Source organism: Buteo buteo, chromosome 12, assembly GCF_964188355.1.
Source record: "Buteo buteo chromosome 12, bButBut1.hap1.1, whole genome shotgun sequence".
NCBI classification, from domain to species: Eukaryota; Metazoa; Chordata; class Aves; order Accipitriformes; family Accipitridae; genus Buteo; species Buteo buteo.
The window spans coordinates 14,690,548-14,712,593 of NC_134182.1; the positions used below are offsets into that span (position 1 = coordinate 14,690,548).

The 22,046-nt window shown below is 41.3% G+C and overlaps 1 protein-coding gene across 1 annotated transcript; it reads right to left on the bottom strand.

Moving 5' to 3' along the window:
• Positions 1-8,566: 8,566 nt before the first annotated feature.
• On the bottom strand, positions 8,567-19,166 carry KCNG3 (potassium voltage-gated channel modifier subfamily G member 3). The gene is made up of 2 exons (XM_075042794.1): positions 18,544-19,166; positions 8,567-9,611 (listed from the first exon to the last, which is right to left on the bottom strand). The coding sequence occupies exons 1-2, from the start codon at positions 19,164-19,166 to the stop codon at positions 8,966-8,968; spliced, it is 1,269 nt and encodes a 422-aa protein (XP_074898895.1). The 3' UTR covers positions 8,567-8,965.
• Between the last annotated feature and the right edge of the window lie 2,880 nt (positions 19,167-22,046).

Genomic DNA, 22,046 nt, shown 5'->3' on the forward strand with positions numbered 1-22,046 from the left:
AGGGACCCTCCATGCTGAGATGGCACATTTTCATGGAAGTTTCCAGTGGTTGTCTCTGAAAGGAAAGGACGTGACTGTTGGGGAGGTTTTAAGTCAAAGCCCTCTGTTCGCTTTTGTACGTATTTTGAGTTGTGGCCTGCAGTCCCTGGATCCCCTTACTGTGGATGCCTCATGCTTTTTGGTAGTCATTAGCACACAACGGAAAGGGAAGAGACTGCTGAATGGGATGAGATGGTGCCAGATTCTCTTTTATTCTCCTGACCTGAGAGACTGCATCTGCGAGCACACACATTCAGAAAACATTTAGAGGGAAATAGTAAATCACAAATGATGGCGCAATGCAAGTTATTGTCACAGTGTGTAACCCAAAGAAATGGGTGAAAGTTTTTCTTTTTAGCAGAGTAGGCAGGTATCAGTTGGGTTACATTTACCAGGGATGAGTGGACTGGGGGACTGCTTTTTAGCACAGTTACTCAAGGGGCAGGACACTCAATGTAATAAGGATGTACCTATAAAAATGACAGTAGGACAGAAAACAATGGGCAGGATGGGATGGGAGACAGTGGGCTGGCACTGCGATTTCAGAAATATTTGGTGCCAGCACAGAAGCCTGCTAGTGTGGCTAGTGGCAGAAAGAAAATGGGGCAGCTGGGAAAAGGGTAAAAACCAGAGGAAAGGAGTTGGATGGAAAAAGTCTGGCAAAGGGAGAAAGCAGAGATGTGTTTTCAGGGAGGGTATGCCAGGACAACAGCAGTGATGGGGAAGAGGGCTGAAAAGCACAGCAAAGTCCTATTGTGTTTTGTGTCCAAGAGTTATCTGCATTGCATGTTCTTAGTTTTTGGTGAGTCGCTTAGAAAGGACTTCATTACTGTCTCAGAGCCTTTTGCAATGCTGTATTTAGTATTTTTAATCTCTGCCTATTCCTCCACCCCATTTCCTTTTTTTCATTAATTAGTCTTACACCTGCTCTCTGCAATGTTCTTTCAGTTTGCATGACAATCCTGGACTCTTAAGTAGGGATAAATCCCCAAAGCAGGGAACATAAAGGTACTAATTCCTCTTAGGATCTTAAACTGGGATCTTTAATACTAGAGTGAAAGCCTACCAGTTTCCAAGGCTGTTAGTTGCTTCTAGCATGACTCATACGCTGGTGGAAGTGAACCAACCTGTGGAAACGTACTGTACAAGCTTGGCCAGTTTGCTTTACTGTTTCTTGGTAGAAACAGCAATTTGGAGTAATCAACCAAAAAGTAAAGAAGTACAAATCTGTAACTCCAACATCCCATTGGTAATTCAGCTGTCTAGTCCACTTATGCTGGCAGGAGTAGGTGGCCAAAGGCAGACAGGTGATCTTTACTGCAGAGTTGTCAGTGGATTTGAATGGACTGCAGAATGTGACGTCCCAGGGTAAGACTGTAGATGAAGGGTGGGATGTGGATGATTTAGGCTATTTTGTACTGCTTTGTAAAAGCTCTGCATGACTGTTTCTTCCCATTATATATGACATTTATTGTGGGGGAGGAGAGAGCTTCTTATCCTACACTGAGACAGAAACATACCGATATTTATTCTCAGCTATATAATCTGGAGTTGAACTGCATTTCAGATGTGAATGGGACAGTCTGTGTGAAGAGAAGGCAAAGGTAACAGCAGCCTCAGTCCGTGGATGTTAATGTTTAACCTTAATGCTCCTTGAGTGAGGATCAGGTGAAAGGAGAAACGGCTAAGAAAACAAGATAAGAGATGCTGGAGTCTGCTATAAGGAGAGAAGCAGATGAGCTTCATGGTCCCTGGTCTTGTGTTGAGAGTAACCTGGCACTTACATCCAAGACTTCGTCTTCTATAACCCAGATGACAAATAGATTTTCTAAAACAAAGCTAAATTCATCTTGCCTACCTTTTATTCACTGCTGGTTGCCTGACTCCCTTTATCTTCAGACATACCTGGTTTTTAAGCCTCTTGAGTCAATGGAGACCAAAAAGCTGCTGTGACCTATAGGCTTAGTTTGTATCAAAGGACCCAACAGGTACAGCCTAAAGACACTGCACCTGAAGGCAGAGATACTCAAGGAATTCATATAAATTTGAGGGCTAGAAGCAAGACTCTCTGGCAGGAATCCACATTTTCAGGTTTGGTTTGGGTTTTTTTTTTATTGAAGTAAATTTCTTACTGATGGTTTTCTTTTCAGTGGGCCTCTGCATGACTATACTTAGTGAATACACTGTTGGGTTTGTTTTTCTCTTTTACTCTTACATGGATCAAGGATTCAAGATGCTATTCTAATAAATGGCCCCAACTTTACTCATTCATAGCATCCCATCAAATGACACCAAGTTTAAATATTAACCCCAAACAACAAAAGTCACGGTTAGAGGCTTGTACAGCTGACAAGGCCTTTAGCAATGTAGAAAAGACTGTCTTGTAAGTGCTGCATTCTCTGGGAGCCTCTCTAAATTGAAGAGAAAAAAATAAATTGTATTTGAACATTTAATACTTAAAAGTATATCAGACTCAATACATAAGCTACACTCATGCTACAGAGAAATGCCATGTTGTTTGCTTGCACCGTTGTCTGCATACAGCTTTTGATTTTTGTCTCAGTCTTGCATTATATGGGGTTTGGGAGCAGCACTATAATTTTGATCCATGGCTGCAGAGCACATAGTACAACAGAAGCCTGGTCCTCACTGTAGTTCCTAGTTACTACTTCAATATTGGTAAAAGAGCAGTGAAAAGAAATACGAAAACTGAAGTGGAAGATTTCTGGGGTACAAGGGAAAGAACTTCTAGATTTCCTAGATTTTAATGAACCCCTTTAGTGTTGGTTTTTGGGGTTTTTTTTGTTTGTTTTTTTTTTTTTAATTCTTATGGCAAACAAATGTATAAAATGTTCCCCAAGACAGCAAGACTTGAGCTTATTTTGGGGGGTTCTGTGTATTTACAGTTGCATCTCAGATTGCTATGAGCATATCTGTAAAATAATAATAGTGTTAAAGTATTAAAAAACCCTTCCAAAATATTTTAGAAGTTCTTTTAGAAAAACACTTCTAAAATATATGACTATGTGGATACCTGCTTCGTTTCTTCACTGATTTTATGTAAAACTTTTAAAACTAATAATTAAAATATGAGAAGTAAAAATGCTTATGATTTCTAAACATAAAGTCTGTTCATTTTCATAATAATGCAGTGGGCTGGTGCCATAATAGTTTATAATTCAATGATCTCTTAAAATATTCAAGCTTTTTTTTAAAAGAACATTAGTTGTGTTTATTTTTGGAAGTACTTTTGAAATGGCTGCATTTGAAGAATCACCAGAGTGTCTCAGATCTGTTCACAATAATGCAAGCATTGCACTGGTGAAATTTCTGGTGGCTTTGAAATTCCAGAATGAACACCATGTTGATGTTTTGGGGTTTTTTTTTTAAACATAAATACATTTTGGTGAACTTGAAGCCAAATTAAATCCATTTTTCCAGATTTGTTCTTATAAGTAATCCCTGAGGAATGATGTATGTGTTACATGGCTGCTTTTTAATTTTGTTTTGACAGTTCTGTTGTCCATGATTATAATAGATACTCAGTTGCAGAAGAGTAACCCTGTGTAGATTTAACTTTATTTTCTGGCTCAGACTAACTTCTGGATCAAATACTTAAATTTTCTGTTGAGTAAAACTCCTAGGTTCTAAATTGCAGACTTCTCAGTAGCCAAAAATTGTTAAAGGAAAGAAGTTTTTGCCAAGGTACAATACCAATATAAATAGCCACAGAATTCATTTGTTAAAAAGAACACATTTTATAAATATTTGTGTTTTGACCACTAGTCCATGAAATATAGCAACAAGACCAGCAAATTTTATTATGTGATTTTATGCATCTAATTGTGTATTCACATCAAGAAAACACATTTATTACTTTTTCAAATTATAGTATACATTTTTCTTTACAGATAAGCAATCAATATATAAAATTAATGTTCTATAGAATTATAAACCTTTGTGTTTGTAAAGAACAAAGGAGTCTAAAATGTATAGTTGCAGGCATTCACATTTTATTAATTTGACGAAAGATTTATATTCTTCTTCTGTGGCTCTTAAAATTTCTTGTCAAGCAGATTGTCAGTCTTGGTTGCTCACTGTGCAGCCTTCTTGATCCTTAACCTATCCTCTCATCTGCAAAAGATACTCCCTACTTTGTGTTGCACTTCACAGGCCATACATCATATTAGTTTTTTGCTATGAAACCAGCATTTTGTTGTTTCTTCCATATGGGCTGGGGCAGCTCTTCAGCTAGTGTAAACTGTTACAGCTCTAGCAAAGCTGGAAGACCTTTCTCACTAAGTCTACATATTTTAAACAGGGATCTGTTTTATGTAGCGAGTTTAACTTGCATCATGTATCCTGACCTGCATGTTTGCTTTTACAAATAAGAGAAAATGAGAGTCAATTTCCTTTTTTAAAAATCATAGTGGAAAAGTTTTTATAAAGCTCTATCATCCTTTTTGCTACACATAGCTTATTTAATTTTCCAGCAAATGTCTCCTTCGAAGATCATTTGAAAGGATAATTCTAAATTTTCAAGGTACTTCAAATGATGAAACTTTAATCAGTAGTTTTATCCTGAACCTCTTAGGTGGGAGAAAATTGAGAGCACAGCAGACCTTGTTCGTTGTGCTGGTTCCCAGGAAACTGGCTGGTTTGGCTGCTGAATTTAGCTGGCTGGTGTGTGCATATGACCACTTCCTGGCAGACATTCAGATCTGGTAAGATTTTTGTAGTTGTTACCCAGAGGGGAAGAGACAAGTGTTTTGAACCCACAAGGACTTCAGTTTTATTTTGGAAACATGAGGGTTGAATGCTACAGAAGCCGAAGACCGATTCCTTTATGGACACAAATTGCATACACGATATGAAAACCCAGTACCTTTTCCTTTACATACGTGGGTATAAAGATACGAATCTCCCATTAACAGGATTTTTATCTTCCTCAAACTTGCTGCTATGTATACCAGGATAAGCCACTGTACAGTAAGAATGAATATCACATCTTTAAATGGCTGATCCCTATGCTGATAAAACTGTTGAAAATCATCAGACAAGCAAATTAATCTTTTTTTTTTTTTTTTTTTTTTTGGTGGGTATTCATCATGACAATATCATTTCCAAGTCTTACATCAAGGGAAATGATAATCCTCCATTCTTTGTGATTTTGGGGATGCTGCTTCATGTAGAACTGTAGAAGGAAAATGTACCCTAGACAGGTTTCCATTCCAGTGATTCCATTAATGATCAAATGCTTTTAAGTGGTACACAGTACCTTGAAGGACTGCAGCCAATATATAGTTCCGAATAAGTCAGTCCTAAGGATTGAACCTAGTATGTAATGTATGATTAACCTTTGTTGTCATCAAACATACAATGGCAGTTCAAAACTCACTGGCATTGGTTTTAGTTTTAGATGAATAGAAAGGCTGAATCACAATTATATAAGCTGTCTTCATTTATCCCCAGTTTTATTATATTTGTATTTAATCTAATTTGTCCCAACTGTGAATGTTTCAGATATTGAAAGAGGTACTGCCCATGAAGTATTTTATTGTATAGGGTTCTAACTGGCAATGATTAGAAATAAGCCACCTTGTCTTCACTTGGCTTTGAAATGCTGTATTTTGAAATAGAGCACTGCACCCCATGTCTGCATAAAACATGGCCTCAAGTGAACTTCTACTAAAACAGTTTCATCTGTTTAAAAGTATGCTTATTTTTGACTACACATATAATTCAGGCTTTTTAAAGTTCCACTAAAAAAACACTGATCCATTGAAAATAAGATGACATATATTACTGGAAGCCAGGAACCCTATTTACTTACTATAAAATTCTGTTTTAAGGCTACCGTTAAGATCACGTTACTTCAACTTGGTTTCTAAGGAAACTAAAGTCTACACACTGATAACCATACAACAATAAAAAAGCAACACCCCAGTATCTCTCCTTAGTGGTCTTATATAGAGCAGTTTCAAAATATTTTTATTATAACTCAAATTAAAAAAATACATTAGGTCATTTTGTTCACATTTTGCCATCTAAAAAGTGAACATAGGCTGTTAAAAAAAAGTATGACTTAAGATAATCTCCTTTACACAATTATTTTCATTAGATAATCTTTTTACATTGGGAAAGGATTCTTTAGCTGGAAAACACTTTATAAAGGATCAAACGTTTTGTTTGTATACCACATATAGCCTGGATCTTTGAAAACTTCCTGTCCTTAATTGCTTATACAAAATGATTCATGGTGCAAATTGGTATTCACAAATTATTATGTGCATTAATTTGCATTTTTTCCTTTGTACGGGCATCTAAAGATTAGATTTACAGGTAGTGCTGAAATGCATTTTATTTTGTGTTGAAACCAAGATTGCAACATACTTTGAAATATATTCATATTCTGTATGGATTTCAAACTATTGTCATTGTGATGATGGTTTGGGCATTTTGTGGGAGGAGGGTTGTATCTCAGAGTATTGGTTTGGTTAAATACAATACATAGACAAAAGGCTAAGTTTTAAGGAGTTTTATGTAAAACAGTATTTTTCCCAAGCGTTAAAAACAGAAAATCTGTAGGGCTAATTCCTTAAGTGGGGTTTTTTTTTAAACTATTTTTAATGGAAAAAAAATTGGAGCAGAGTACAAAAAAATAGCTATTTTCTCCTTGAAAATGGTTTTGATACTGTCAAAATAAACTTTTCATTAGAAGATGAAAATGTCATTTTCTTCAACAGCTGTGTTTGGATTAAAGTCTGAAATTTCAATTTTGTCAAGGAGGACATTTTTTGTGAGGAGAAAAAAAACCAACATTTCAACTGACTATAATATATGCAGGATATATATAGGTACACATGCAGGAATACAGAGCCAGCATCTCTGCTGGTGTAAAACATCTAAGTGTCTCTGAAGTCACAACTTGCCTAACTAACATCAGCTGTGAATCTCACCTAAGAAAGAAATTTTTGCTTATCTCATATTCACCTCTCTGTGGGGAATGCTGGAGCCAGTTTCTGAATGACATGATTCTGATATAAAAGCCATAAATATAGTAGTACAGGGAACTACAGAGCTAACCTTCTGAACACCAGAATGCGTCAGTGGCAAGAAACAGAGGTATGGCTGTAACATTACTTAATAATGTAGTCTTGAAACACTACTGAAGGAAAAGTCAAGCTTGTCTGCAAGAAGGCTACTACAATTATTTTCAGGTCTTCAGAAAAATTGTGTTTGCAGTGTAATTCTCTAAGACTACTTAAGACTAAGACCACTTAAAATGATAATGAATTTTTCAGGTCTCGGGGTAGAGCCTTCGATGTACTGGTTACTGACCAATGTGGTACTTTTGAGTGAGCAATTCCAGAGATGCGTATTCTAGGTGGTACTCATTTTACTTCTAAAGCTTTTAACAAACACGTATATAAAAGTTGCTTCTACAGCACAGTAATAGTAAATGCAGTATTTCCAGGCAAGCACACCAAATTCAACGATGCTCATGACTCTGAACTCCCATGTTAATAAGAAGGCTCTCTGTTGATATTTATTGGTACCCAAATTTCTAAAGTTGTACCTTAATGTGTTTTAGTATCTAACTGCACATTTCTATGTAGCAGCCTTTCAGAATTATACTGAATGATGTTATTAAGCAGTACTACACAAGAAATGTAGCGAACAATATTTCAGAACCTAACTTGATTCATTTTAATTTTCTAGTTACATTGGAGAATATACCATTTTGCCAAGTGCAGCTCACACCTCTATATTTTACTTTCTTTGGTATGCTCTGGGCTTTTTACAGTTGTTTTTAAAACTTCCATTAAAGTGTATCCTTCAATAAGGATTGCAGAGTTTAAAGGTGATGAAGAGTCTCATCTGACAGGGAGCAGCTACCCTTTATTTTTCAGTGCTTTCTCCAGACTGTTTCAAGTGATGGAATCTTACAATTTGTCTTATGGAATCTTATAATTTGTCTTAGAGAACTTTCACTATGATATATATGTTTAATTAAATGGGAGGAAAAAATACATGCTTATGAGTATGTAACTTCAGGTGGATGGAGTTGAACTGAATGTATGTAAAATTTGGATAGCTCCCCCACTTAGCTACCAGAAAATACATTTATCAATGCCTGATTTTTTATGCTGATCTTTATAAAGTACAACACTTGCTTCTACTAACAATTTGGTTCCAGAAAAGAAATTTAATTGTGGCTAAGGAAGTCCTTGCTACACCATTCAGAGGTGCACTTCTTGCACTTCTTTGAATTATCAAATTCAGAGCAATGCCACTGACTTCAGTGGTTTTACAGAAGATTTGTGTGCTTCATCAAAGATCAGAATCAGGCCTCAAGATTTTTTTGCCCTACAGACCTATATTCTTCATCATTCCAGAGTTACAGAACCAGCTCTACTCTGTTGCGAAGCTCAAAAGTAGTAGTGATTCTCCTTCAGTATCTACATTGGTTATCTGAGTTAGAAGTGGAGATACTTCAGGCAAGAAGTTATCAATGCCTCTATGGAGCATTTAGATACTGAAATCTTTGAAAAACTTCTGCTACACGTTGCTTAGAATGGTATAGGATGTAATGATGGGAATGACAGATCTCAGTGTTAAGCCCGGTTTTTGTTCTGCTTTTGTGTGGAAAGGCAAACTGAAGACCAGACTGGTCTGGTTGAGGACTTCTGAATCCTCTGTTGTTGATTTTGTTCTCTCAAATTTGAAACATCACTCCCTCTCCCTGCAAGGTGCTCAAGGCAGATGGCCATCCTTCCTGTCTGAATGGTGACGGGCTTTCTCCAGGCTGGCGAGAATGTTGTTCCATAGGACCATCCAGTCAAGGAGGACACGCGAAGGGACTTCCCACCATTCTCTTCTAAGACAAAGCTGAGCAAGTAACTACAACAGAATGCAAGTTTGGTCAATTTAAAAATTCAGCAGAGAGGCTTCTACTGTACCTAGCGGATCGGAACTTGAGCTCATGGTAACATTGCACAAAGCTGTGATAAATGAAAGTGATTGGCAAGGCTAATAAAACAATGCCACTAACCACACAAATTCCTCCAAGAATCCTTCCTGGTACAGTGATGGGACACATGTCACCATAACCAACCGTGGTCATTGAGATGATCACCCACCAACAAGCAGCGGGAATGCTGGCATAATCCTTATTCTTTGTTCCCAAGTCCAGCCCATTTTCAAGAAGCTGGGAAAGTGCACTGAAAATTGCCATAGCAACACAGATAAAGACAAGTAGCATCACCATCTCTCTGTAACAACGCTTCAGAGTCAGACCAAGTGTTTGAAGGCCAATGAAATGACGAGCCAGTTTAATCACCCAAAAAATCCTCATCATTCTTAAGACCCTCAAGGTGACGCCAGCCCTCTGAAGCTGTGAATTTTCCCCTGTGAAAACTGTCATTAGAACAGAGATGTAGTAAGGAGTAATTGCCAGTAAATCAATGATGTTGAGAGGTCTTCTGACAAACTCACACTTGTTTTTGGAGACGATGAACCTCACAATGCACTCTGCAGTGAACCAGCCTATGCAGATAGCTTCAATTATCCTGTCAAAAGAAACAAAGTACAGTATTTATTTCTGTGCAAAAGCTTTAGTGGATGTTTGGGTTGTTCACAGATATTACCAAACTGACACTCAGACCTTCACAACCGACAAACAGAAAGCCATGGTATTCTTATCCTATGCACATAGCACCAGATTTCAGCAATTAACCTGAGGATCTATTGAGGAGTTTAAACTGATCATTGCTAAAAACTCACTCATGGATCATTTTCTCTGAATTACAGATTGCGACTGATTCTAATACTGGGCAAGTATGCCTACAAAAACTGGAACCCTACAGGAAATGCCATCGATGCCAATGTATAATGTTATCTAGAAAACCTTTTTTTGTTTGTTTTGGTTTTGTTGGTTGAGTTTGGGGGGATTTTGTTCTTTTGTTTGTTTGTTTTAAATCTGTGAGGCGTGATCCACTTGGGAATGCTAAGGACTGCAGATCAGTGAACTGGCTGGTTATGAACAACAATGTATAGAACCAGACTGCTAGACTAAAAAGGAAGTGAAGATGGAGTAGGCAGGAATCAGCTTTCGCGTTGGATAATTCATGCAACTTGGCTCTTCAGGAACCAGCCTAAACCAGTCTGACTTGCATCCCAAACAGGGGCTTACCTATAAATATATTCAGAACTTTATAGGTACTGCCAGTAAATACAGATGGTATTTTATTTTTCATCATTGGGTACACCAAGTAATAAGCTTGTGTCTTCCTATTTACCACTATGCTCTGTGTTACTGAATTTTTTCTTTTGTTTTAAATGTGACTCCACCTAAACTGTGTTGCAGCAAAAATGTCAAGGAAACCAAAGCAATAGGCAAGATCATCTTCTTGCCAAATACAAACAATGGCCTTAAGAAAAGAAATCCTGGAAGGTGACTTCAGTATCTTCTTAAACATTTTCAAGTCCCAGTGCAGTGAATGAGACTTGAGAATATCTCAACTTGAAACCAGTGGAAGGTAGAAACAGAAGACGAAAATGTTGCTCTAAGATTATTTAATAACTGTTGTGCATGTAGTCTCAAATCTCCCATCTGAAAATAACCCTTTTCTTAAGAATTCAGACTGCGCTCACTTGTTTAATACAGGAGGGAATGGGAGCTAATCTTTCCCTCTTTCCTTTGTTTATCTTTTTCACCAACAGTTTGAGCAAAGAAAAAGCCAATGACCAATGCCTTCTCATATCAACAGGTCTGAAGCCAAACTGATGCAAGATTGGGGATTTGAAAATACCACATACAACCAGAGCTTTTTTGCTCCTACAGGGATCCTAACAAGGTAGTGTCTGTAGAAATGTAATGATTTGCAAGTAATAATCTGACTGGCATTTCAAACCTAAAATTTTGCTTCCCTAACATATCTGCATAATTTTTTACCAGTTCTGAAATCTATTGTTATTATTAAGACAATGGCCTGTTAGAAAGAAAATATTCTTCTGTAACTTCTATAATTATACTAATAGACTCTATAAACTAACTTTCATACACTAAAGTTTTATTTATTTTTTTATTAATTTCATCTTATTCATTCATTCACTTTAGTTTTATGCTAAAAAATGGAGGAAACAGCAACGGTCAGTTGATCTAAAGTTGTAAGGTACACTGTAATTCCAGCCACAGCAAATTTAAATGAACATAAATTAATTACTTAAATGATTATTCACATAAAATCAGACCTTGTTTTTGCTGTTTCATGAATAAAAATGAAAGTTCTGTAAGCAAGTGGCCTTTCTTCATAAAGGGCTTATAAAACACTTGTTCATGTTAGCACCTTTTGATGGAAAGACCTGTGAATTTAAAAAATAGCTTGCTCTTAAGAATTACATGTTCTCTTAAAAATTAAGCTTTTGAAAGTACTGGTGGTTTTTTAATAATGACAGTGATAACTACCTCAGATGCAGATTTAATTTCTTTTAAAAAATGCTTAGATCATGTCTTCTAAACAAGTGTCATGTACAGAATATATGAAAGTTATTGTATTATGTGGGTTATCATTCCTTTATGTTGAAAAAAATAAAGAAAAAATGTTAATGGGTAAGTTCTCTTAAATCCTTTTTACACGATGAGGAAATACCTGAAATTTTCCCTAGTAAAATCAGTGAAACAGCAAGATCATGGTAATGGACACACCGATAAAGTCTGAATGTACTTACACGTTGGCTAGTTGAGATTTCTTGTAATTATTAAAAGAAAAATTATATGTGGATAGAAAGTTGCAGCCAGGAATATTCAACAATTCCAACACACTCTCTTTCATTACATTTTATGAGATTTCTCTGGTAGTGCTGCCTATACCCTGTGACATGGAGCATTTGAATGAAAAAGCAATTTGTAATTATACTAAAATGTAAAGCTTTTTCACTCGGTATTTCCTCCTGATGCGTTGAAAATGTGATTCCTCCATTTTGTCACAAATTAGGCAGGTTATCTCTAAATTGAGCTTTAAGGAAGTTAGGTCCTGATTGTTGTGATTCAGTAGAAGTCTTCTTTATGAATCAACATTGATTTAGTGGTCCGGTATAACTTTGGGGAATAGTTGTACAAGTAAAAATCCATGAAATGTGATCAGCCCATTGTTTTACTCTGGCAGTTCCTAGCACAAGAGATACTGTAAATCTCTTCAGTAGGTAGGACTGAAGAAGTCTTTTATTGTAGAACAGACTTTAAGAGAGCTAAGGAGCATCACTGATGCAAAAATGACAAAGCAAGATCAAGACAGTGGGGGATGCATTACTGCCACTCCATTATATACTGCACTTCCATTTCTCCATTCTACATCTCTCCTTCCTTCTCATCAATTATACGCATCCTGGCTAGGGACAAGATAATGAAGAAGGGTGTCCCTTTTTTTTTTTTCTTTCCTCTCCTTACTTAGCCACCAGTGAAACATTTTTCATTTTTCCTGTCTTGTCACTTCTATTTGCCTGGGTAGATGGATTTCGGCAGTCCTGGTGAATCACGTAAAAGTGCGTACTTTGGTGAGAAGAACTAGAAACCTCTGGCCTGTTGGGAGATCTGGAGTGCTACATACTACGTTTCCACTTTCAGATCAAGTCTCCCTCTCCTTGTAGTCTTATCTTTATAGCTAACCTTGTTAAAAGATAAATAACATCTAATAAGGAAAGCATTATTTAACAGTTAGTCCTCAAGAGAACTTAGAACTGGGTATGAAGGTTAAAGCCAAATAAAATGCATGCACTCAGAAGGCTAAAGTTACTGTATCTTCTGTAATCAATTCTTAAAAGTATTTGCTGCATATTCACAGGACAGACTGCCTTTTATTGCCTGTTCTTGGAATAATGCTGTATTAAAATCTATAACTATATAATTATATCATGAGCTTGATTTGGTAAAATGTAGTACCTATTTTACAAACTTCCATCACAGTTTTTGGCTGGTTTTTTCCCCCCATCAGTTCAGTTTTAAAATAGCTGTTATTCAAAAAGGAGAGGGGAAATTAAAAGCAAACTCATGAAGTGTTTGCTTGAAGATTCCCCACAAAATTTATAAATAATCAGAGCAAATACTGAGTCCTAATTTTTATTCAGTTTCAGGTTATTTCTGCTCAAATTTACTGTTCATTGTCCCAGACCTAAGCACATGAAAGAGGGTTTTTCTCCTAAAATTTTAAGCCACTTCGTACTTAACAGTCTTTCAAGATTGCTCTAATGAGTCTTTTGTCCATAAACAGAAAATCAAGCCTTTGTAAGCCTCATTTCTACTGTAATCCCATCACTGTTCAATTTTCTGTTCCATCTGGTAACTTCCTTTCAGAATAAGCTATTTTATGTACAGTGAGTTAAACCACTTCAGAAATTATTTTTTCAATCACTAACAAGACTAGTTTGTTATTACTAAAAAAATCATACTGTGAATGTCTTAGAATATCTCAACTTAGCATTATTCTTTGCCCCAGCATGCCAATTTGTATACTTTCAATATCCCCTGGTGAGTTGGTTGAAATCTAGCCAAAATATTCATTAGTGGCACTATTATCTATTAAGCTTGTAAATAAAACATACACATCAACGGGACACATGAGGAAAACAGACAATATGATTAAAGGCAGTATATAACAGGATTAAAGTCTGTCAGCACTGATTTGTTAAATTGTTGCTAAAGCCTATTTTCATGTAAAGCACATTAAACCTGAAAAACCTCCAAGCAGTAGCCAGAAGTATCAAATTCCTGCTCAGGAAGATTCCTAGTCATTTCAGCAAATGTCTTTTTTTTTTTTAATCCTTTTGAAATCAGCAGGGTTTCTGTCTCACTACAAACTGTAGAGTAAGGGCCACAGAACAGCTAGTTTCCCTGCTTTAAAAACCTTGCTGGCTTTTTTCCATTCTGTCCCTGCTTTGGTAGCAATAATATGTCTTGATGCATTGAAATCCAGTGTTTTATGTGGGAGGCTGTAATGACCCAGCTCTCAGGGGATACCTGGATATGAACATCTCGAGCCCTGGGGGTCCTCAGCATCTTTTCCATATGCTTGCAACATGAGCGGCACCTAGCCCTGGCGAGTTCGGTAAGGTTCTCCTGTGGCCAGGCAGCAATACATGTCTGTTCCTTCTGTTATCTCTAGTTTTCAAAAAGCTCGTGGATTCATTAGAAGAATCCACGTCTGTGTTTTTAACTTAGGTCTGTAGTTCCATTCTTTACCTTCAGCCTACTGCTTTAACTTAGCAAAAATGTGGTGTTCAGGTTAGATCTCACCCAGGAAAGAAGTTCTTACTTTTTTTGAACAGATGTTGGACATGAGCATTTGGGTGTTATGAAATTCCACCACCATAAAGGAATGGTGATTTTTGTGTGTTTAAAATTTAAATGCAACTTTTTAAGCTGATGTTTTGCAGAGATGAAAAAAAGCCCACTGGCATCTGTTGAGAGATGCTGTTTGGAGAAGTTACTGTGTTTATTTGCTTTTGCTTAAGAACACAGCAATCATATAGGCTTGATAACCAAGTGATTCTTTCAATACAAATTTAATCATGATTAGTAAGCGGAAAAGGTGCAACAGTCTCTCCCTTGTGCTAACAAGCTACTCACATTTAGCATTAGAAAAATAGTTTAAAGGCAGGTAGATAGAACTGTGCTGGCAGTAAGTCAAGCAGCTTCAAATGACTTCCTATTACAGGCTTGAGAAGCTCTCCCCAAAAGATTATCCTTACGATCAGCGAGTGGACAGGTCCGTGATCAGAGGCTCGCAGTATGCATCTGTTGGCACAGTTCAGAGGCAAGCAAAGATGACTTGAAATTGCCAGAAGCAACAGAAGGGGAGACAGGTGTCCCTGCTGTCTGCTCCTAAACTGTGCATATCTGATGCAAATCTTTAGCTCTGATAAGTGCAACGTGCCAAGGCAGGGAAGAGAGCAAAAATCTTAAAATCCAAGAAATTCAGTAACTCATCCCTCAGCCCGAGAACGGACCTGAGGAAGGCAACCCCCCTGCAAATCAGGGAATTACACTGTCAGTGTCTGTAAGATCTGTGAAATTCGGAGGTCAGATTCCCCATCCCTCTCTCCTTGAAAAGGCTTACTCGTGGAGTTCTCTGTTGCCCTCTAAAGGGTATTACTCCACAGGATCAGAAAGAACTATAGGCTGTTCACCCTTGAGAGTGTGGTCACCATGATAAGTCATAACAACATAACGGTTTCTGAGAAAAGTTTGGTGGACTCGATTCCTCTTCTGGTGAAGAGGTGTTCATACAAGGAAAATAAACACAGCTGGTATTAGCTGGCAGCTGCAGCAAGCCCCCACTGCAAACCTCATTAAAGAGGCTGATTTTGTAAATTACAGGGTTGGTGACCCCCTCACTTCTAAAGATGATGTCCAGGCAAGCTGGAGACACACTGCTAGAGCTGTTCTTACTAAAGCGGTTCTGGGGATGGTTACTACAGTTCAGTTACAGAAATAATCCATGTGGCACCTTTCTGAACTGTAACATAACATCAAGGGAAGGACAGGGGAGTTTATTAGTAAGCATGTGAGAGACTAAAAGTATCAAAGAAGTTGCTGAATTTCATGAGGTAGTTCTCACCTCTTCTAAGCAGTGGCTTATGCTGATCTGAATAGTTAGTTACATCCAATATCTACAGCCTAAGGACTTCTGGATAAGCCCATTCAATTTTCATTTCCAAAACTTTTCAAAGTATGTTTTTAGAATAATGTAAAGTCTTCATAGTAGTAATTACAGTGCCATGCGAGTCAAAACTTGCATACAGCATTAATGTCACAATTTCTCTTGACAAAAAAAAAATATAAATTATTGTATTATCATGTTAGATAAAATTTCTTTATTTCAGTGAGGAACCTTGGTTAATAAACAAAAAAACAGAATTTGGCTTCAAACTTTTAAATGTATCAGAAACTAGTGGCCAGATTTTTAAAAGCCTTCTCACCTAAGATGGACCGTATTGCCAGAGTATGCAATCCCAGACACTCCTGTGTGATTTCTGTGGGCAGATTTTCAAATAAGCCACTTAGCTACTTAGGTTTTGAAAACCTAACTAATTTTAAATGAAATAACTACAAACAAAAGAAACTATAAACAAATAAAGGGAAATAAAGTCAGATGACAACTGGGCATGTTAGGTCAAATCCTATGGCATGTATAAGTAGTTGTAACCAAACTGGATCACTCACTTAAAAGCAACTGTAGCTCACACCTTTTTTTCCAGGCATAACAGGCTTTTTAGTCATGATGCAGCATACGCAATAAGGAAAGGAGTGGCTCCTGTGAGAGAACAAGGTCACCTCAGCAGGTGACCAGCTGTGGACAGAAAGGAACACATTTCTATCCGTTTTCCATGTGTTTGCCATTAAATTGCTATCAGTTCCTGTGCAGTGAGAGCACACAGGTGAAGTCACACGTGAAATGAACCAGCCTGTATCAGTGTTTATATGTGACAGACTTTTGCAAGAAGATGGTTAGAAACTGTTCAGCCGCAACTTTTACAGTTAGCTCTCTTTTTTTTGTTGCAAATTCACAGAGTACTACAAGGAGTACTGAAGAAACTCACCCTACCATAGATAGTGGTTCTTCTGCTTTTAAAAGTAGCCCTCACTGCCCTGTGAAGAGCTTGGCTACTGTAGCATACAAGTATTTAGGACCTTATCCTTCAAACACTTGGTATACAAAATGTAATTGTTCAGAAGAGTAAAATTATGCATGTACATAATACACACATGTTCTTGAAAACAAAGGTACTATGAAAGAAAAACTACACGTCGTATGCCTTGTTCCTCTGCAAGTTGAACTCTTTCAGTAAGAGAAAAATTGTTGTTGACTCCCACACCATGAAGATGTGAACAAAGATATGACCGATGTCCTTAATGCTATGGTGGTGTTGCATCTGTTTTCCTGTGTCAATTCGCTGCCTTACAGTAAGATCACCCAGAGCATCCACCCTTTGAAATAACCTTGCAAAGCCTAAATAAGGCTTTTTAACTGGGAGAACCTGTAAGAGCAACTTCTGACATATCTGAATCTAAGCAGGAATCAACAGCTTCCCAATCTGTATCTGCTTTCTTTTTGTTCATACAATTAATTCTTTGGCTCAGGTACAGTGAGAAATACAGGTGCAGTTTTCCATTAAGCTAATGGAAACTATGAAAATACTTTCCAGGGAATTAATTTGGCTACTAAGATATAATACATCACATTCCAATTAACTCTATGGTAAAAGATGATGATTTCATAATGGCAAGGCTGCAATTTCTCTGTAGGACCCCTTTAGCAGCAAAAAGCTGAAAACTTTTTGTTGAATATCCTGTCTGTTTTAAAAGATGGGAGAAGGTAGCAAATACAAGAAACGTTTACTTCTTTCTTTATACGTCAGTCTTATTTACGGGAGAAATCCTACCAGAGTGGTCTTGATTCTGTTCTCTAGGGAACAGGAGAGGGAGAGAGAGAGAGAGGAGAGAGAGAGAGCAACGATCCTGAAGTCAGCAGAGTTGCATCGATGTAACCCTAAGCCGAGGTCACCAAGAAGATGACAAAGGGTTTGTTCTTACTAGGAAGGCTCGGGATTGAGCCTTATACCCCATGCCCTGGTTTCTGCAACTGTTTTGCAACGTTTAGTGTGCTTACACACCTTTTATCTAGAGGAAATGTAAACATCTGCTACATTCATACAGTGGGGTGCTTATACGGTGCCTTTGCAAGAGCTTACTGCGCAGCCTGATCGTCTCTGCCCCCCACATAGAGAATCTGAGATGGAAAGAGGAACGGGGGTAAGGCTTTTCCCACACGCAAGATTTTACACGAGAGAACCGTAACAGGCAGGGGATCTGCTCCGGCAGAAGGACCTGTATGAATACAGGCGGAGTACCTACGGGATTGTGCTTTTCCCACAGGGTTCTCCTTCCCTTCTTTTCCACAGTTTTAAGGCCCGATATGATCTTCCCGGTGTCTGAACTCGTCTGTGTGGCTAAGGAGCCCCGTGGCTCCTAAAAGGGGGCAACTAAGAGCTCCCGGATGCCGCGCAGACGGAAGAGGAGCCGTGGTCCGATGGCACCTGCTCCGCCGCCCGCCCGCCCCAGACCCCCGCCTGCGGGCCGGCCCCGGGCTGCCTGCGGGCCGGCCCCGGGCTGCCTGCGGGCCGGCCCCGGGCTGCCCGCAGCACGGCTGCTGCCCTGCCCGCCGCCGGGCTCCGCTCCCGCGGCCGTCCCCTCCGCTCGGAGCCGCCGGTGGGGGCAGAGCCCGGCGGGAGCCGGAGCGGCGGAGCGGCGCCCGCTCGCCCGAGACACCCCCGCACCCCCCGGGTCCCCCGTTCAGGGCCAGGGTTTTAAGGCGGCGGCGGCCACGGCTACGGACCGTCGGGACGAGGGGCAGGACACACTGGACGGGACACACGGGGACCGGACAGCGGGAAAATAAAGGATCCTCCTACCCTGAGGGCTCCCTCACTGACTCTGCCGTGTACCTGCTCTGCTCCTCCACGCTGCGGTTCTCCGGCACCCGCCACTCGGGCAGGGTGCTGGCGCACAGCACCACCATGGACACGATGACGAAGAGGATGGAGACGGTGGCCAGGACCTGGGCGGCCACGGAAGACGTGGGCTCCTCGAAAGTCCTCCTCATCCTCTCCAGCCACTTCCCGCCCTCGGCTCCCGCCGGCCGCCGGCCCTTGCCCTCGGGGCCGCCGGCCGGCTCGCCCGGCGGCTCCTCCGCCGCGTAGTAGGTGCACGTCTCGGACATGCGGTCGTCGAGGCGGCGCTGGCAGCAGTAGTCGAGGTGGGAGCCCTCCAGCCCCCAGTAGATCATCTCGTTGTAGAAGGAGAGCTCGCACATGTGCGGCACGAAGCGCAGGTGGCCGTGCCGCACGTAGAGCATGATGAAGCCGAAGGCCTCCGAGTGCCGGTCGAAGAAGTACTCGTTCCGCTCGCGGTCGTAGTCGTCGCACACCTCCAGCACGTCCTGCTCCGAGAGGCAGCCGTGCAGGCGGCTCACCCGCCGCAGCGGGAAATCCTTCAGCACCTCCCGGGAGAAGGAGTACCGGGTGCCCCCGACGTTCAACACCACCGAGGGGCCGCGGCCAAAGTTCATGGCTTGGGCGGCGCGGAGGAGGGGAAGGGCGGGCAGGGCAGGGCGGCGAGGCGAGGCGAGGCGGGGGGCAGCGCGGCCGGCGGAGGCTGCCCCGGCTCCGGCTCTGCTCGCACCGCTGGCGGCTCCCGCTTGGCGACGGGGCGGGCGGGGAGGGACGGAGCGGGGGAGGGAGGGAGGGAAGGCGGGAGAGGCGCCGCCGCGGGCGCCCCAGCGGCCGCGCGGGAGACGGGGCGCGGCGGAGGCTGCGCGCCCCCCCGGCGGTGCCGCTCGCAGGTGCGGCCGCGGCCTCAGCGCCGGCGGGAGGGCGCCTCCGCGGGGCCCGGCCGGGGCCGGGGCGCGGCCGCGGGCATGGCGGGGCCGGGGAGCTCCGCGCCCGGCGCCGCTCCGCTCCGCTCCGCCGGGGCCGGCTGGCAGGCGAGCGGGAGGCGGCGCGGCGGCGGGGTGGGGACACGCCTCCTCCCCCGCCCGCGCACATGGAGCAGCGCGGAGCAGCGCAGCGCCTGGCGCTGCCGCGGGGCTCCCGGCCCCTCGGGGACGCCTCCGGGCCGAGGGCTTCGGCTGCGGCGGGGGACAGCCTGTCCTCGCCAGCCCCGCCCCCCGCCAAGCGGCACTTGGGCGAAGTTGTCCACCAAAGCCAAGGAACACTTTGGGGGCGATCCCCCTACCCCCCGGAAAAAAAAAAAAAAAGGTGGAAGTGAAGCGCTTGAGCAGGACGCCACTCGCTCTGTGTTGAAGGCAGCCGGCTGCCAGCGCCTGTCGCTCCCGTCTGGTTCGTTCGCCGCGGCCCTTCCTGCCGGGCGGCCCCGACCCCGGGCGCGGCTGGGCGGCGTGGGGCAGCGGCTGGCTGCAGCGGCCAGGCGTTCTGCGAAACGCGGGTTTCTTCTCAGAGCCCCCCCCCCGTGCACATCTGGACAAGGAGACACTTCTCTTTTTCCTCCCCACGTAGTGTATGGACAGCAGGAAGAGTCAGGCGCCTTAGGTAGAGCCTTCGTCCCTGCTTCTGCCCACCTCAGTCTCAGGTCCGTACTCCTGCAGTTTCCTACGTTCTTGTGGCCTACGCCCATCCTCAACATTAAACCGCTCACCAGCTGGTACGACCCTGTCTGCTCTCTAAAGCTTTGTTTTCATTTAGTTGCATTTTGTACAGGGAGTTCCTCATTTCCACTACTGATTTTTTTAATTCCTTTTTTTTTTTTACCCGAATATGACAGTTCTCCAGGCTGAGGTATTTTCTAGGCTTATTAACATCTGGAGCATCGTGGGGTAAAATCAGCCAAGATACAGCCCTCCCTTTCAGTGAGGCGCTTCTAGTTGCGAATGTGCCTCCAGTTGTCAGGAGAAAGGGCGGGTGAGTATATCCTCTCAGAACCAATGCCAAAGATTTGTCGCTCAAGCGCTGTGTCTATGAAAAGACATCCAGGTTAAACCAGTGTTTTACCACCCCCGTTCTTTGTCGCTCTAGATATATGTACTTGTCTTTATGGTTTGGGTTTGGGTTTTTTTGTTGTTGTTCTTGTTGCTGCCATGTTACTTTCTCAGCTGAGATTTGCAAGGCACGTTTAGATGTATCAAAGCAAATGGATAGTCATCCAATTGTGTCCTAAAAATTGTTGGTTTAAAGCAGAATGCGATTAAGCGCTACTATTTTTAACCTTGTTTGTCATCTTCTAAAAAATACTTCGAGAGAAATTCGAATAAATGTCCCCGTTACCACTAAGAGAATTCCGCAAGCTCTGCTATGGCTGTTATACGGTATCTCCACTAGAGGTCAGGGTTAGTCATTGTTCTCTGTTCATTTACTGAGCTGACGAGAAACCCACGCAAACTCCAATTACAAAATTTAGTAAAGTATACACACCAGCGTGTTGTTCTACGGTAAGGTCATTTTTGATCTCTGTTGAGTTATGCCGGTGTCTGTTTTCGCACAGCTGGGAAGGTTTTTCATTCCAGCAGCTGTGTTCAGTTAATGTATCTTGGCTGCCTGATAATTTTATAAGCAACAAACACTATTTTAAACCTCTTCACCTTTCTTTGATGTGTATGCTTCTGTATTTCATTCTTTCAGGAACAATTACTAGAATATCTGTTAAAAAATTAAATAGCAAAACCTGACTAGAAGTGTGATGGTGATGATGAGTTATACAGGTGCTTCTGCCTTTGCAATTTGTCGTGCTTCCTGCCCCACACGTTTTAACTGCCTTCATTCCTCATAGGGAGCTTGCAGAGGAAGAGAGGAGAGTACAAATAACATGGCCTGAAGATATATATTTACTAACTCTACAGAAATATGGGTTGGAGTGTACATCGTTTCAAGATGAACAAAGCTTTATGTGCTGTGTTGTGAAGCTGCATGGAAGAACAGGTGAAGTGCTGGGTTGACCAAGACTCTAAAGTGCATCACTTGATGAAGCACTGTAGGTTGATTTGATGCCTATTTCTGGTTTTCAGTTTATTTTAAATATAGAATACAATGATCTCCTCCTTCAGAATAACACTGTCAGACATTCAATGTAAGCAAAGCTAACCTGACAACAGCAATGTTTTCCTCTGTAGTCTGGCATGTTCAAGTTTAGTTATTTTAGTTCAGTTATAATTACTGACTTTCAATTGAGGAGATTTGTTCTAGCAAGCTGGTGTCAATAGCTGTAAACAACACCTTTGCGCACCAGGAGCAGCAATTTACTGGGAACGAAACCTCAGATTTTAGACAGGATTTGTGACTTTCCAGTAAATGGTCTGATTTTTGGCATTTTGAGATTGGTCTCCCTATTGCAGTTGTGAAATAGGTGGTTTATAGTAAATTCAGGGTAACTCACATTGTTTCATGGGAACTACTCAAAATTCACAAGTGTCAGTTCAGTGGTTGTCGTCATATATCTG

What these genes read in the sequence shown, in the direction of transcription:
- KCNG3 (XM_075042794.1), bottom strand. Translation starts at nt 19,166, where the DNA reads ATGAACTTTGGCCGCGGCCCCTCGGTGGTGTTGAACGTCGGGGGCACC. An exon ending in AGCGTGGAGGAGCAGAGCAG is followed by an intron (nt 9,612 to 18,543) that starts GTACACGGCAGA and finishes TTCTTTTGACAG; the next exon opens with GATAATTGAAGCTATCTGCA.